This window comes from Neophocaena asiaeorientalis, unplaced genomic scaffold (assembly GCF_003031525.2).
Source record: "Neophocaena asiaeorientalis asiaeorientalis breed wild unplaced genomic scaffold, Neophocaena_asiaeorientalis_V1.1 scaffold418, whole genome shotgun sequence".
Classification (NCBI taxonomy): Eukaryota; Metazoa; Chordata; class Mammalia; order Artiodactyla; family Phocoenidae; genus Neophocaena; species Neophocaena asiaeorientalis.
In genome coordinates this window covers 5,652,891-5,668,996 of record NW_020175731.1, presented here as the reverse complement: position 1 = coordinate 5,668,996, position 16,106 = coordinate 5,652,891, and the positions used below count along the sequence as shown (strand labels likewise).

General features: G+C 41.7%; 1 protein-coding gene across 3 annotated transcripts in view; it reads right to left on the bottom strand.

Annotated features, from left to right (window-relative positions):
• GNPTAB (N-acetylglucosamine-1-phosphate transferase subunits alpha and beta) overlaps positions 1–16,106 on the bottom strand; it is an 80,126-nt gene that overhangs the window by 51,840 nt on the left and 12,180 nt on the right. Inside the window, exon 2 of one of the 3 annotated variants that reach the window (XM_024732106.1) lies at positions 2,132–2,217. The exons of 1 other annotated variant lie outside the window; for it this stretch is intronic. In XM_024732106.1, the coding sequence (XP_024587874.1) occupies positions 2,132–2,217 (86 nt within the window). Of the gene's footprint in view, positions 1–1,653; positions 1,829–2,131; positions 2,218–16,106 lie in introns of those variants that run through there. One more of the 3 variants, XM_024732108.1, reaches the window with a different exon arrangement.

Here is a 16,106-nt window from a genome sequence, read left to right as displayed (position 1 = left end):
TTACAGTATTGTGAAGCTGTTAGGCTTACAGTGGTAGAAACAAGTTTTCCAAAATTCTAATTTTCACTTCAAAGCTCAAATTTTATCTTTGGCAGCAAATACTATCATTTCTTTCCTTTCAAACACAGGATCGCTTTGTTTACTGTCAAGAAAATACCTGCCAAATATAACAAGTCTGAGTAATGACACTGTCATCTGTCCTTTCAAGTTATAACAATGGTGATCCATGAAACAGAACAGTGAGTTCAGGCTGCAACTCAAACAACCACGAGAGGGCTTTTCCTCAAGACAATCACCATGCAGTCAGGTGCCTGAGGTGTGCTTCCCGTTGCATCACACAGAACATTAAGAAAATGTGTACTCACGGGGTCAGGGTAGAATCAAATCAACGATTTTTACTGCTTCCTCAGGAACATTCTTAAGCGAACCCGCTTTTTTCTGCCCCGTGCAGATAAGTGATGGTGGTGAATTACAGTGGCTTGTGCTAAGGTGTGGCAATTTTACCCACCATGGCTTTTACACAATTCGTGCAAATGTCAACGCAGTAAAAAAAGGCAAATAACACCTCAGCACTGTTATAAATATAGCTCTGATTTCGCAGATCCCCCAGGTTCTTTGGAAACTGCTGTTTTAAGAGATCCTAAGAGAAAGATCTAGAGTTTCCCTACTTCGCTCTTCACTTGCTTAAAGTAAAGCTTAGGCTAACTCAAGGAATCCTACAGCCCTTCTTTGCTGAGAGGTTCAGGACTATAATAGTGCATACATCTATGTCTTATTTATTAGCACAGCTTTTTAAAAAAACTACTTATTTGATAGGGACCATATAGGCACTCATAACAAGTGGATAGAGGCGCAATGAAGTGCTTCTAAGCGGGGACAAGAGCTCCAGCAGAACTGCCGATGCAGTCTAGAGGCTCCCAGAAAATGGTCCAAGTGCAACAATTGACACCAGTTACTAGTTATACTTTCACTAGGTTTTCTGGTTCAGTGAAGGTAGAGAGGAGGACTTATGGTGTCTATCCTCCAGGGAAAATGGACAGTCAGGATCTAGGGAAGTTTCTGATTATGGCCTCTGGCAGGTCTATCTGTGAGGTTAACTACCTTTGTTAGCTACCTCACATTTGTTTTTGGTCACCCCGTGCTCCTTGCCCTATAGTGATTAGCTGTGCGCGGTTACAATGGAAAGCGGTTAATAGATACTGCATAAAGTGAGTAAACCAAAAAGGAGAGAACTCCGTTTTTTGTTTTTGCTTTTTTTTAAGTTGAAAGGACGGTCACCAGAAGAATCCAAAACAAAAATTCATTAACCATGGTTCCTCTGGGTCAGGGGAAATTCAGAATGGAACAGAGAGAGGCTTTACTTTTTCTTTTTGTTTTTCTTTTTCTATAATGTTTGAACTGTTTTTGACCATAGACATACATTGTTTTTATGATATAAAACCATACAAGTAACAGTTTTACAGACAAAAAAAATGAAAAGACCGTGTGTGACTTATTTTAGCTGTGAGAAGGGAAGGAGGATGTTGGAAAAGATTGCTTTAACTTTGAGGTCTGTCTTGTGAGGGACGAAAAAGTCTCCAAGGAAAAGGGTAAAGGCAGCAATCAGGAGTGGCTGCACCAAGAAGCTTGGCTTTAAGGAGAAAAAGACCCAACCTGTGAGGTTGTTTGCTCCTCCCCACAGCGAGGCAGCCAGATGTGGTGACCACAGGGGCATGGGGGCGTCCAGTCCTGGTGGATACCACAGCAGATGCCCTGGTTAACACAGTGATGTCAACAGAAGAACACTGGCCGGGGCTTGGAACTGGCTGCAGAGTAGCCGCCTGGCTTCCTCATCCTACAGGGGGATGGAATGACCTTGAGCTCACAGAACTGGGGCAAGGACAAAGCGAGATCATGTAACTTAAAGTACTCAATATACCGCACAGCAAGATTGCTCTTTGGCAATCAAATTTTTCATCCATAAAACGTGAGGATGAATTACAAGGTACCTTCACATGGGAGTAGCCTTGAACAAGCTAAACCATACCTACAACTTGGAAAGATCCCTTCAACTATTCTACTTAAAGCATGGGTGATTTCATGGCTTATTTAAGCCCAAATAAGCTACTCTCCAAAACTGATCTCTTCTCACCGATTCTGAAAGGACTTCCCAGCAATATTGTCTCTGTAGGAATCAAACAAAACATGGTATTGATCCCGGCTCCATTCCAGAACCACCTAGGGAAAAAAAAGAAAAGAAAAACAAATGTTTTCTTTGCATCAAATACTGAGAGTATGTAACTTTCATTTCATTTTAATTTCATTAAGAATTGCTAAAGGACTCCCAAGGCAATAGAAATAAAAGCAAAAATAAACAAATGGGACCTAATCAAACTTATTACAAGCTTTTGCACAGCAAAGGAAACCAAAAACAAAATGAAAAACCAACCTACGGACTAGGAGACAATATTTGCAAATGATGCAACTGACAAGGGCTTAATTTTCAAAATATATAAACAGCTCATGCAACTCAACAACAACAACAACAAACCCAATCAAGGACTTCCCTGGTGGCCCAGTGGTTAAGAATCTGCCTGCCAGTGCAGGGGCCATGGGTTCAAGCCCTGGTCCGGGAAGATCCCACATGCCGCGGAGCAACCAAGCCCGTGTGCCATGACTACTGAGCCTGCACTCTAGAGCCCGCGAGCCACAACTACTGAGCCTGCGTGCCACAACTACTGAAGCCCATGCACCTACAGCCCATGCTCTACAACAGGAGAAGCCACCGCAATGAGAAGCCTGCGCACCGCAACGAAGAGTAGCCCTTGCTGGCTGCAACTAGAGAAAGCCCCTGCGCAGCAACAAAGACCCAACACAGCCAAAAATAAATAAATTTATAAAAATAAATAAATAAATAAAATAAAGCTCAATATAACTGTCCTTGGCTAGTACGGCTACCTGGAAGGTGGGGAGAAAACATCAGAGAGAGTGTGCTTCACACTGAGCTGAGAAATGCTGACGTGCTGTATGTTAATACAACATGCCTTCCTTCATCAGATAAATTAATCTTGGCATCTCCAAACCGCTCCGGTGTATTAGAAACAACGGCAATAGCAAAGGGTCCTTAAATACCACATTTAGGAACGTTCCTCTAGTTCAGAGTTCTGCACGCTTAGATCTTGGGGGAAGTGGTAGGAATGCTGGCTTATTACTCGGGATGTGGGTTTTCATCCCAGCTCTGTCACTTTTATGAGTGACACTGAGCAAGTTACTTAGCCTCTTCAGGCTGTTTCTTCATCTGTAAAATGAAGGGGGTCTCTGAAATCCCTGCCAGTCCTAAAAGTCTATTACCTAAGAGGTGCTCCCAGCTGCAGGCCTGACACTGTGTTTCTCACCTGTATCCTCCATGCCCCCACGTCAACTCCATAAGGACACCGTGTCTCTTCCTGTCTTCACCTCCTCTGGGTCTTTTGTCCCTGCTCCTAAGCCCATCAACATTTGAACCTGATTCTCTTCCATCAAAACCATTTCCCTTTTCTGCTATTCCTGTCAACTAAACCCTATTATGAAAATCTTTCTAAACTTTTCTAGATGAATGAGTAATATGCTCTATGAGGAATGAAAAAGGAAACTTGTAAATCAAATAAAATGCATCTAAGGGTTAGTGTCAGATCATTTCCTTAATACTATCAAGGACGGAAAAGAGTAGAAAAAACTTGTGCAATTAAAAAATTGTTTATTCTGGGGTAAACTGTAAAAATATGAACACCTTCCAAACAACAAAGAAGCCAAAAAAGACTTCAACTTGCAATTAGATAGTTTTCAGCCATTATCAGCAGTAAACAAAAGACCAGAGGAACAGGTGAGAGAAACACTGACTACTGTAAAATCGACTCTCTGTTCTTGCACAAAGCCTTTCCGTATTCTTCAGCCCAGTCTGAATGCTTCCTTCTCAGAACTCTGGATAACGTCTATCTCTATCACTTATTTGATGCCTTGCATCACTTAGTTTTATTATTTACCTTTTACCCCATGTTAGCATCTTGACAGACCAATCAAACTGCTCAAAGGGTAGAGAACTACTTATAATTCTGTTTATTATCAACTCATACCCATCACATTACATACCATCTTCTTCTTAGTAAATATTACCTCACTACTGTAGGAGTGACGTAAGAGCAGGCTGGATTTGGGAACTTGGGATGCCTTCTAAGAGAACCTCCCAGCTCTCCTGCTTCGTAGCTGTGTAACCCTGGGTAAACTACAATGTGTGGGCCTCAATTTCCTCAACTATGAAATAAGTACTAAATCTATTTCATCGGTCTGCTGTGCTGCTGTAGTAGGACGGCGATTCTCCCATGACGTGGGCGAGTAAAGGGTATGGGGAGTGTGCCAGGCATACTGGAAGCCGAGGGTAAACAAGCTTAACTTCTGAAATGCCATCATTTTTATAATGGTAAGACATTTAAAACATTCTATTGGTAGTAATGCAAATTTTTTATGGAGAAAAATGGAATATTGATGAGATAAAAATACCAGATATAATGTTGACCTTCAAAAAATGTCCTATTTGCCATTTTGAGCTATTCTCCTCATACACATACACACACACACACACACACACACACACACACACACACACACACACACACACACCCCTCCTCTCTACATTATTCTCCTCAGAGGACTTACTTTTGTCTGTTACTAAGGGTAGTTTGTTGGTAAAAATTTAAGACACAATGAACTAAAAATACTATTTACTAAAATACTACATGAGCTCTCAAATACCACATAAGCAATGTATTATTAATAAAGAATTAAAAAAATCATCTAAAGGTAGTTTATTCTACTAGTTAAAGATGTTTATCACTTTTGGACTTCCCTGGTGGTGCAGTGGTTGAGAATCCGCCTGCCAACGCAGGGGACACGGGTTCGAGCCCTGATCCGAGAAGATCCCACATCCTGCAGAGCAACTAAGCCCGTGCGCCACAATTAATGAGCCCACATGCTGCAACTACTGAAGCCCACGCACCTAGAGCCCGTGCTCCACAACAAGAGAAGCCACCGCAATGAGATGCCCGCACACCGCAACGAAGAGCAGCCCCCCTCACCGCAACTAGAGAAAGCCCGCGCGCGGCAACGAACACCCAGTGCAACCAAAAATAAATAAATAAAATTTAAAAAAAAATTTTTTTAATGTGTATCACTTTTAAGACTCCATCTTAGTAATCATGGCGTCCAAGGTATTCAAGATCAATTGTTGGTTAGTTTTACAAAATTGCAGCCAAAGTCAGTCTTAATGTGCTGATCACAGGAGAAGGGGTTCAAACACACACTCTCCAAGTACCATTGTACCAAGCACACCCCTCCATTGAATCCCCACAATAAGGCACCACTTTGAGGCACGTACTACGATGGCACAAAAAGAAGCTCCAGGCCAAGTTGCAGTGTGTGTGACGGGGCTGAGGTCTGAATCAACTGAACTCCGTAGCCCATGTTCCTGTTTAGCTTGGCCCAGGCTCTGTCAGCTTCACCTGGCCTGCTCTTCTGATGCTTATTTACACAGAGCCAGCTTCGTCAAATACACATTCATGAATGTGGTCATTCAACCAGTTGAAACTGGTATGTTTATCACCCTTAATTCAATGGCCCAGCATTTTTAGAATGTCTGATAGTCCTTCAGCTGGTCTGTGCGCACAAACGCTAAAATTTTCAGTTGATAAACTTTTTCAATTATGAAACCGGCACACACTTTTGTTGATGAGCTTGGTCCCGAAACAGGACCAAATGCATGCCTGTGGTACAGTAACAGTGAATGAGGTGCAAGCCCCATAATCCTTTGGGGATTCCCCAGCTAAGGAAAGGGGGAAGGTAATTATTAAGAAGCGAACTGGTGAACAGTGCAAGGATCATAAGATTACGATCAGAAGTTTAAGTCTGGATATCAATAATAAAATCTAGGGCACTTCTCCATTTTCAATTTCTTCTTCTGTAGAATGAGGATATTAATACCACCTATTTCACAAGATTGTTTTGATAAGATATGCAAATCCTCTAGGGCTGTACAATACTCACTGCAAACTGCTCACAGGTCTCTTAAAGACAGTATTTACATGCTACAATATAATTAATCCACCTGTTTAAATATCATCTACACCTCTGCGAGCAACTCAAAGCCAGGAACTTAATCTCTCATTTTCAGTCCTAGAACCTTGCACAGTGCCTGGCACAAAATCAATAAACTTTCTAGAATGAGTGAATACGGCTACTAGTTTTACAAGACAAACACCTTGGAACAGCTTACTGCTCTGTGGTTTCCCTCCAGAGCTTCCTGCTTTCAGATCCACTCCCAGATAGTCAATGTAAAGGCTAAAGGCTACAGGTATAGAGAGACGACAGCAGGCCTCAGCACACAAGGATGCAAAACTCTCTCTGTAAAAACACATGTCCCTTTCTCAAAGTTTCAAGTGTATAAATGTGACAAGCTACCTTGTAAAACTTAAGATGCCAGGGCTCTCCAAACTCAAGCAGCAAGAACTCTAAGTAACTCTGACAGAGCTTTTCATACATTGATAATCACATCAGAAGTTTATAATATTCCCAAATTACAACAGGTTCTCCATGGTTTCTGAAAACAAAATATATTTTGCATTAAGAGCCACTAAATGGCAGACAAAGATAATCTAAGCTTTATCTTTTTCTGCTAATTCCCCTCCTCCCCTGATACCAATCAGGAAGTCAAATCTCATCACCTGCAGCATTTTCTAATCACATTTGATTAAACATGTTTGTTTTCCTGCTTTAGTCCATTAGGGTTGCTCTGACAGAATACTACAGACTGTGTGGCTCAAAACAACAGAAATTTATTTCTCACAGCTCTGGAGACTGGGAAGACTAAGATCAAGGTGCTGACAGATTTGCTATTTGGTGAGGGCCTGCCTCCTGGTCCATAGATGGCTGTGTTCACGCTGTGTCACCTCACATGGTGGAAGGGGCAAGGGAGCTCTCTGGGGTCTGTTTTATAAAGGCACTAACCCCACTAATGGGGGTTCCACCCTCATGACCTAATCATCTACCAAAGAGCTCACCTCCTAATAGCATCACACTGGAATAGTTTCAGCATATAAATTTTGGGAGGACACAAACAGCTCACTGCATTTCCCAACATGAAATGGCTAAAATAAAAGATTAACCCATTTCTTATTAGGCATTGAATGGTTACCAAAAGTGGGCTGATCTCTCCTTTTCATACACAGGAAATGACCCAAACCCAAGATGCATGACCACTGTTTACTTGAACATTAATTAAACTCAAAGATACTTTTCTAGACCACGTCTACCTTCTTTGAATTCTTCACAGAATTAGATACACGACATACATTTGATGACCATTTTAAAGGGCAAAAAATGGGAACCGGGGCTTTGTCCTCAGGGAGCTGACATCCTGTTAAGGACTAATCATGTACTTGCATGAAATGATTTAGGAATACTTACTGTTCAGCTTTTACATGAGTACAGATTAAAATAGATTACTGTTGGAGAAAAGGAATAATCCAGGATAGGGTTAATCATAACTTAACAAAATCTCTCTCCTTTTTCTAGGAGAGAAAGCTGAGATTTTTAAAGAAGTAGAGGAGCAAAGAGAGGGAATTCCCTGGCAGTCCAGTGGTTAGAACTCCGCTCTTTTACTGCTGAGGGCCCAGGTTCGATCCCCAGTTGGGGAACTAAGATCCCACATGCCGCACAACGCAGCCCCCAAAAAAAAAAAGAAGTCTCCTCAACCACACTTGAATAAAAGGAAAACGTGGGGGGGGGGACTACTAAAGATGGTTTCCAAATGTATTCAAACTGACTTTCTGGGTACATATATGTAGGTTTAGTTGTTTTACAGTTCAGAGTTTACAGAATCACAGTATTACACAGGGAGTACTTTAAATCCAATGCCAATGTGTGAGCCCTGCTAGAACGTCCTTGCAAACAGTTACTGTACCTATGAATTTAGATCTGCACTGTCCAAAAACATGGTATTCCCCACTAGGCACGTGTGGTTATTTAAATTAAGACTAAATAAGTTAAATTTAAAACTTAGTACCTTAGTCACACTAGCCACATGTGAAGTGCCCAACAGCCACATGTAGCTAGTGGCTACTGTACTGGACAGCTCATAATTACAGGCCATTTCCAACACCGCACAGAGTTCTCCTGGACAGGGTTGCAGCTATTCAATGCCTAAAGATTAAGTACGTGTCACAAAAGCAGGCCCTGACCTCAGCCCCAGTTTTGTGATTTTATTTATTTTTTTAATATAAACTCTTTATTGTACAGATGAGAATCTGAGACTCAAAGAGTTTAAGTGACTTATCTAAAGTCACACAAAAAGAAGAGTTCTGGGCCTCCCAGGTGGCACACTGGTTCAGAATTCGCCTGCCAATGCAGGAGACACGGGTTCAATCCCTGGTCCAGAAAGATCACACATGCTGTGGAGCAACTATGCCCGTGTGCCACAACTACTGAGCCTGCACTCTAGAGCCCACAAGCCACAACTACTGAGCCCACGTGCCACAACTACTGAAGCCCACACGCTAGAGCCCATGCTCCACAAAAAGAGAAGCCAGCGCAATGAGAAGCCCGAGCACCGCAACGAAGAGTAGCCCCAGCTCTCTGCAACTAGAGAAAGCCTGTGCGCAGCAACGAAGACCCAACACAGCCAAAAATAAATAAAAATAAAATAAATAAATTTATTTTTTTTTAAAAAAAAGAAGAGTTCTGACTCCCCCTCCCCTCCCAAATTTTTGTCAACAGGCTGCTGGCTCCTCTTAGCAGACGGATGTTTCCTCAGATCTCAGACAGCTTCTTTCCCGCGTGGGATCTGGCACAGATATTTTTCACCATCTTCTCCCATCAGAACATGCATTTCTGGCAAGAGAGCAGCTCTGATTCCCTGGCTTTTCTTCCTATTTCCTCTGGATAAGGTCTCTATAGTTTTGTTTTTTTGTTTTTGTTATTTTTTTAATGGGAGAAGCCAAAGTACTGCAGTGAGGATATTTATCTTTGAGATTCATTTAGGGGAACCTGGTTTTCTTGGCCAAATGCTATAGTGAGCTAACCCTAGGTAGAAAGCATGGGCAGGATGAGGATGGACAAATGTAATAGTTTTGTGATTTTAGACAAGTCACTTAAAGCTCTCTAAGTTCCAAAACAATTCCTTATCCCATAAGGGGCTGTTATAAAAGAAATCAAGTGAGCTGATATATATCCATCTATTCTAATGACTACAAAGTACTATAGGAAATGTAAGGTATTAAGACTATGAAAGAACACTGAACTTATTTAGTCCTTCAAGAGGCTCACAGCCTACTGGGGAGACAAATACGAAACAAACAATTATAACGTGAAAAATATACCCAAAGTATAAATAAAAGTGTAGTTGGTAAACATTTGTTATAACTATTAAACCAGAAGCCAAAACTAATCAAACTAAGTTTTTTTGTTTTTTCTATTTTGGTAAAATTTAATTGCCATAAAAATGTTTAGTGAAATGAGATAAAATTTTACAAAATATCTGCTTGTGGTGCTTTCTGTACTTACCTCCATCAACAAATGAATTTTATCTCATACTGTTACTTAGACAAAAACATTTTTTAAAATTCACCAAGGAGGCATTTGTCCAGAGAAGAAGCAGCTGGACAGTTTGGGGCTTTGGAGGAAGAGAAATTGGCTGCTTGCTCTGGTACTTGCCTCAGAATCCATTTGGCTTCACCAGCTCCTCCAATTTGGGGTTTTGGTGAGTCCTCCAGACTGTGAGATGTGCCTTGACTTCATTCCATGAAAATGTTGTAAGTCCTATCTGTCTTTACACTTTTGCCCTATCAAAGCAGCCTCTTATGGTCTCTGAATCATATTGTGTCAACATGTATTTTGCCACCATCATTTCCTACTCTTGACTGTACATGTCCCTTTTTTCAACTCTAACACTGTTGTCTTGAATGTATTTAGTTATTTTAACTGCCTAACCTAAGATTGTAGCCTTGTGCTCTCCCAATACAGTGACGACCAGCTGCATGTGGCTAGAACATTCAAGTTAATGAAATTAAATAGCTAAACTTCACATCCTTGGTAGTGCCAGCCAGATTTCAAGTGTTCTGTTACCACGTGTGTGTGGCAGCTTCTGTATCATACATTACATATGTAGAGCATGTTCTTCGTCTTGGAAAGTTCTATTGACTGTTGATCTACATCTGATGTTTTTTTTTTGTTTTTGGCGGTGCGCGGGCCTCTCACTGCAGTGGCCTCTCCCGTTGCGGAGCGCAGGCTCCGGACGCGCAGGCTCGGCGGCCATGGCTCACGGGCCCAGCCGCTCCGCGGCATGTGGGATCTTCCCGGACCGGGGCACGAACCCGTGCCCCCTGCATCGGCAGGCGGACTCTCAACCACTGCGCCACCAGGGAAGCCCCACATCTGCTGTTTTTATTAATTTGTTCCTTAATATTTCATTTTCTGCCTCTCTGAATTATTTTTTTATGGGAAAAAAAAATTCACCAAGGAGAGTTCTCTTTTTATGAGTGTCAAATGCAGAGAAGTCATAAATCAGGCAAAAAGAATGCTATATATTTTTAAATAGCTTTAAAGCCACTAAAAAACCCCTTTCCTGAGGGGCAATTAGCAATATGTATCAAAGGACCAAAGAAATGGTCATGTCTTTGTTCTAATTCCACCTCTAGAAATACATGCCAAGTAAATCATCATAGGTGCACCCAAACACTTCTGTATAAATATAATAACCATTATTACTTATACAAATAAAACCTGGAGATAGTTTAAAAATTAAACAATAGGTAATCAGGTAAATAAATTAAGGTACAGTCACACAAATATTATGAAGCTATTAAAAATTACGCAGTTTTTAAGCAACTATTAAAAATTAGTAACTTCAGTTAGCCAACAAATATGTGGCACCATTCTAGACTCTGAGGACATAGTAATGGACAAAACAAAATGTCTTCCTTCTGGATCATACAGACTAGTCATGGGTAAAGTGTTTGGTAAAATATTACATGAAAAAAGTAACAATCAGAACTATCAGTCTGGAACGTAACCTCAGCAAAATGGCAGAGTAAGCAACTCCAGTCTCTCATCTCCTCAGAAACACCGAAAAACAGGCAGAAACTGCCAGAAAAATAAAAGACAAATATTGTATGAAATATACATTATATGAAATGTCCAGAACCAGCAAATCCATAAAGACAGGAAGTTATCAGAGGTTACCAGGGCCCAAGGGGAGAATGGAGAGTTACTGCTTAATACCAAGTTTCTGTTTGGGGTGATGAAAAAGTTTTGGAAACAGTGGTAATGGTTGCACAACATAAATGTAATTAATGCCACTGAGTTATACACTTAAAAATCATTAAAATGGCAGGGCTTCCCTGGTGGCACAGTGGTTGAGAGTCCACCTGCCGATGCAGGGGATGTGGGTTCGTGCCCCGGTCCGGGAAGATCCCACATGCCGTGGAGTGGCTGGGCCCGTGAGCCATGGCCGCTGAGCCTGCGCGTCCGGAGCCTGTGCTCCGCAACGGGAGAGGCCACAACAGTGAGAGGCCCGCATACTGCCAAAAAAAAAAAGGCAAATTTTGTTATTTGCATTTTGCCATAAAATTTTGGAAGAGAAGTAAATCACTATAATACTCCTCCCAAGAGTAGTAAAGGAGCATTATCAACAATTCTGATCACAGGTTGGATAACTTAGATGAAATGGACCAAATCCGTGAAACATACAAACTACCAAAGCTCCAACAAGGAGAAATTCATAATCTGAATAGCCTATACCTATTAAATAATTTGGATCGATAAGTAATAACCTTCCAAAACAGAAAGCAACTGGCCCAGATGGGTTCACTGGTGAATTCTACCAAATACTTAAGGAAGAAATGATACCAATTCTCTACAATTTCTTCCAGAAAATGGAAGCAAAGGGAACACTAACTCATTTTATGAGGAAAATTATAAACCAATAACTCTCATGAACATGGATGTGAAAATCCTCAATAAAGTGTTATCAAATAAAATCTAACAATGTATAAAAGGAATTATATAACATAACCAAGTGGGATTTATTCTAGGTATGTATTTTTGAAAACGGGTTCAACATTCAAAAATTAATTAATGTAATCTACCGTATCTCAAGGCAAAAGAAGAAAAATCATATGATCATATCAACAGATAAAGTATTTGACAACTTCAACACCTATTTTTTTCTTTTTTTGGCTGCACCATGTGGCTTGTGGGATCATAGTTCCCCAACCAGGGATAGAACCCTTGCCCTCGGCAGTGAAAGCGTGGAGTCCTAACCACTGGACCACCAGGGAATTCCCTTAACACTCATTTTTTTATTTAAAAATAAAAAATAAAAGCCTCTCAGCAAATTAGGAACAGAAGGGAACTTCCTCAACTAGGCTATTTCCAAGTGAAATTAACATTTGAATTGGGACTAGTAAAGCAGCTTGCCCTCCCTAATGTAGGTGGGCCTCATCTAATCAGTTGATGGCCTAAATAGAACAAAAGGGCTGAGTAAGGGAGAATGTCCTCTGATCTGACTGCCTTGAGCCGTAACATCAGTCTTTCCTGCCTTCTAACTTGAACTGAAACATCAGCTCTTCCTGGGTCTCTAGGCTGCCAACCTTCAGACAGGAACTACAGCATCGGCTTTCCTGGTTCTCAAGCCTTTGGACTTAGACTAGAGCTACTTCATTGGCTCTCCTGGATCGCTAGCCTTGCTAAATGCAGATCTTGGAGACTTGTAAGCCTCCACAATCCTGTAAGTCAATTCCATATAATCAGTCTATTTCCATACACACACACACACACATGCACCCATGCACGTATGCACACACATACATATATCCTATTGGCTTTGTTTCTCTGAAGAACCCTAATATAATTATATGTCAACTGATATCAACTAAACCTGTATACTTTTCTATTAAGGTTCAGTTTAGAAACTGATCACTCAGGTGACCTTTCCATATTTAGATACTAGGGAAAAAGTATCTCTGCACTCCACCTCTTGGTGCCAGGCTCTATTCTAGGGGCTGAGGATACAGTAGTGAATAGGACAGAAATGCTCCTCCCACGGAGCTTACATTTTGAGGGAGAGAGAAATGAGACATTAAATACACACATACATATTTCCAGTACTACTTTTAAAAAGAAGGGGAATAGAAAAAGGAGTGACCTGGTGAAAGAGGCTGCTTTAGGTTGGGTGGTGGGGAAGGCCCACCTGAGAAGGCATTACTGAGCTGAGACCTGTATGACCAGGAGCACGTCACATGGTGGTCTGCGGGCAGTGCTCTCCAGCCTGATGCGACAACAGTGCAAAGGTCCTAAGGCGGACACAAACCTAATGTGTCAAGGAACAAAAAGACGGCACCAATTCTGAGCCTAAACCTCAGGCAGGTTTGCAAGTATCCGCTTGCTTTCTGTGCCTTTACCACTGCTTGAGAAGAACATGTCCAGGCTGGTCTGCTGGTCCCAGGACGAAAGACATGGGGTCCAAGTCCAACCCAGATGAGCCAACTCCCACCTGACCTGCACATCCCAGAGAAGAAATAACTGTCATTTTAAGCCAGAGACTGACAAACCTCTTCTGTAAAGGGCCAAACAGTAACCATCTTAGGCTTTTCAGGCCATATGGTTTCTGCCACAGCTATTCAATGCTGCTGTTGTACTGAGAAAACAGCCATAGACAACAGTAAATGAATGGACATGGCTATGTTCCACTAAAACATTTATTTATGGACACTGATATTTACAATTCATATAATTTTCATGTGTTATGAATTCTTCTTCTTCTTTTAGTTTTTTAAAGCCACTTAAAAACGTAAACTCCATTCTTAGACTGCAGGCCATACAAAAACAGGCGTAGTTTGCTGCTCCTGTTTTAAGCCAGCAAACTTGAAGGTAGTCTGTTAGGGTACATTTTTGTAGAAATAGTTACAGGACACACAGTGGATACGTGACACAACCTGCTCAAAGAAGTGGCGCATTTAGGATCTTACATACAGACCATTAGAAGGAGTCTGGATTTTCTACTGTGTACAATGGGCATGATGTAACCTGATTCACATTTTTTAAAAGGTAGCCTGGTTGCAATGTGGAGAATGGATTGTAACGAAGCAATAGTGGTGAGAGATGATGGTGGTTTAAATTTCCATAACACAGGTACCACATCTTATTTTTTGGGGGGGGGGCACATGGCACGTGGGATCTTACTTCCCCAACCAGGGACTGAACCTGCGCCCCCGCCAGTGGAAGTGTGTAGTCTTAATCACTGGACTGCCAGGGAAGTCCCACCACATATTTATTCTTAAATTCTTGGAGCAGAGGTTCTCAGCTTTTTCAGTCTTAGGACCCCTTTATACTCTTAAAAATTATTTAAGGGCTTCCATGGTGGTGCAGTGGTTGCGAGTCCACCTACCGATGCAGGGGCCACGAGTTCGTGCCCCGGTCCGGGAAGATCCCACATGCCGTGGAGCAGCTGGGCCCGTGAGCCATGGCTGCTGAGCCTGCGTGTCCGGAGCCTGTGCTCCGCAACGGGAGAGGCCACAACAGTGAGAGGCCCGCGTACCACAAAAAAAAAAAAAAAAAAATTATTTAAGATTCCAAAGAGTTTTTAAATGTTTAAATTTTATGTGGGTTATGTCTACTGATGTTCACCATATTAAAATTAAAACTGAGGAAATTTTAAAATATTTGTTCATTTAAGAAATAAACCCATTACAGGGCAACATAAAGATTTTCAGGAAAAATAACTGTTTTCCTAAACAAAAAAGTTTAGTGAGAAGAGTTGCATTGTTTTTAATTTTCACAAATTTCTTTAATGCGTGGTTTCATAGAAGACAACTGGAGTATCTTTGTGTTCTGCATTCAGTCTGCTGCAATGTCACATGTCTGTTAAGCCTCTGGGAAACTCCACTGTACTCTAATAAGAGAATGAGCGAAAAAAGGTAAATAATGTCTTAGTATTACCGTGTAAATAGTTTGAACTTGTGGATCACTGGATAGGGTCCCCAGACTACCTATGGAAAACTGCTGGCTTGGGGTAATAGCTTACTTTTAAATGCGATAATCTCAGTGATTCTTTAGTACAGCTGTCCTTCGGTATCCTTAGGGACACCTACCCTGCTTCCAACCCACAGATACCAAAATCCACAGATGCTCAAGTCCCTTATATAAAATGGCATAGTATGTGCATATAAACTAAGCACATCCTCCCATATACTTTAAATCATCTCTAGATTACTTATAATACCTAATATAATGTAAATGCTATGTAAATAGTTGCTGGCGCACTTGCAAGTTTTGCCTTTTGGAACTTTTTAGAATTCCCCCCCCCTTTTTGTTTTGGCTGCGTTGGGTCTTCGTTGCTGTGTGCGGGCTTTCTCTAGTTGCAGCGAGCAGGGGCTACTCTTTGTTGCGATGCGCAGGCTTCTCATTGCGGTGGCTTCTCTTGTTGCGGAGCACAAGCTCTAGGCACGCGGGCTTCAGTAGTTGTGGCACGTGGGCTCGGTAGTTGCAGCTCGTGGGCTCTAGAGCGCAGGCCCAGTAGTTGTGGCACACGGGCTTAGTTGCTCCGCGGCATGTGGGATCTTCCCAGACCAGGGCTCGAACCCGTGTCCCCTGCATTGGCAGGCGGACTCTTAACCACTGCTCCACCAGGGAAGTCCTCCCCAAATGTTTTCAATCCCTGGTTGGTTGAATCTGCAGATATGGAACCTGCGAGTATGGAGGGCTGACTGTACTTTGATGTAAGTTACTCTACTTTACATACTATTCAGTACGGACAACTTTAAAATAAAGAGACTCGCCCAAAAAGTCAAGCAATTAATTAGATATAGATTATGCCAGTTTCCAAAAGCAAAGACATTGTTCTTTCAGGCCTTTGTACAATTATAAAAATCAACATGCAAAGCCTGCTGACTGTGCAGCACTGCACCCAGTGTGGCAGGTTCACCTGAAGCCCTACTACGCCCCACAGTCTCCTGTTCCCAGTTATCCGTCTGCAGTTCACTGTTCACAACACCTCAGAGCAACTGTTCTAAACACAGATTTGACTCATCACTCTCTTGCTTAAA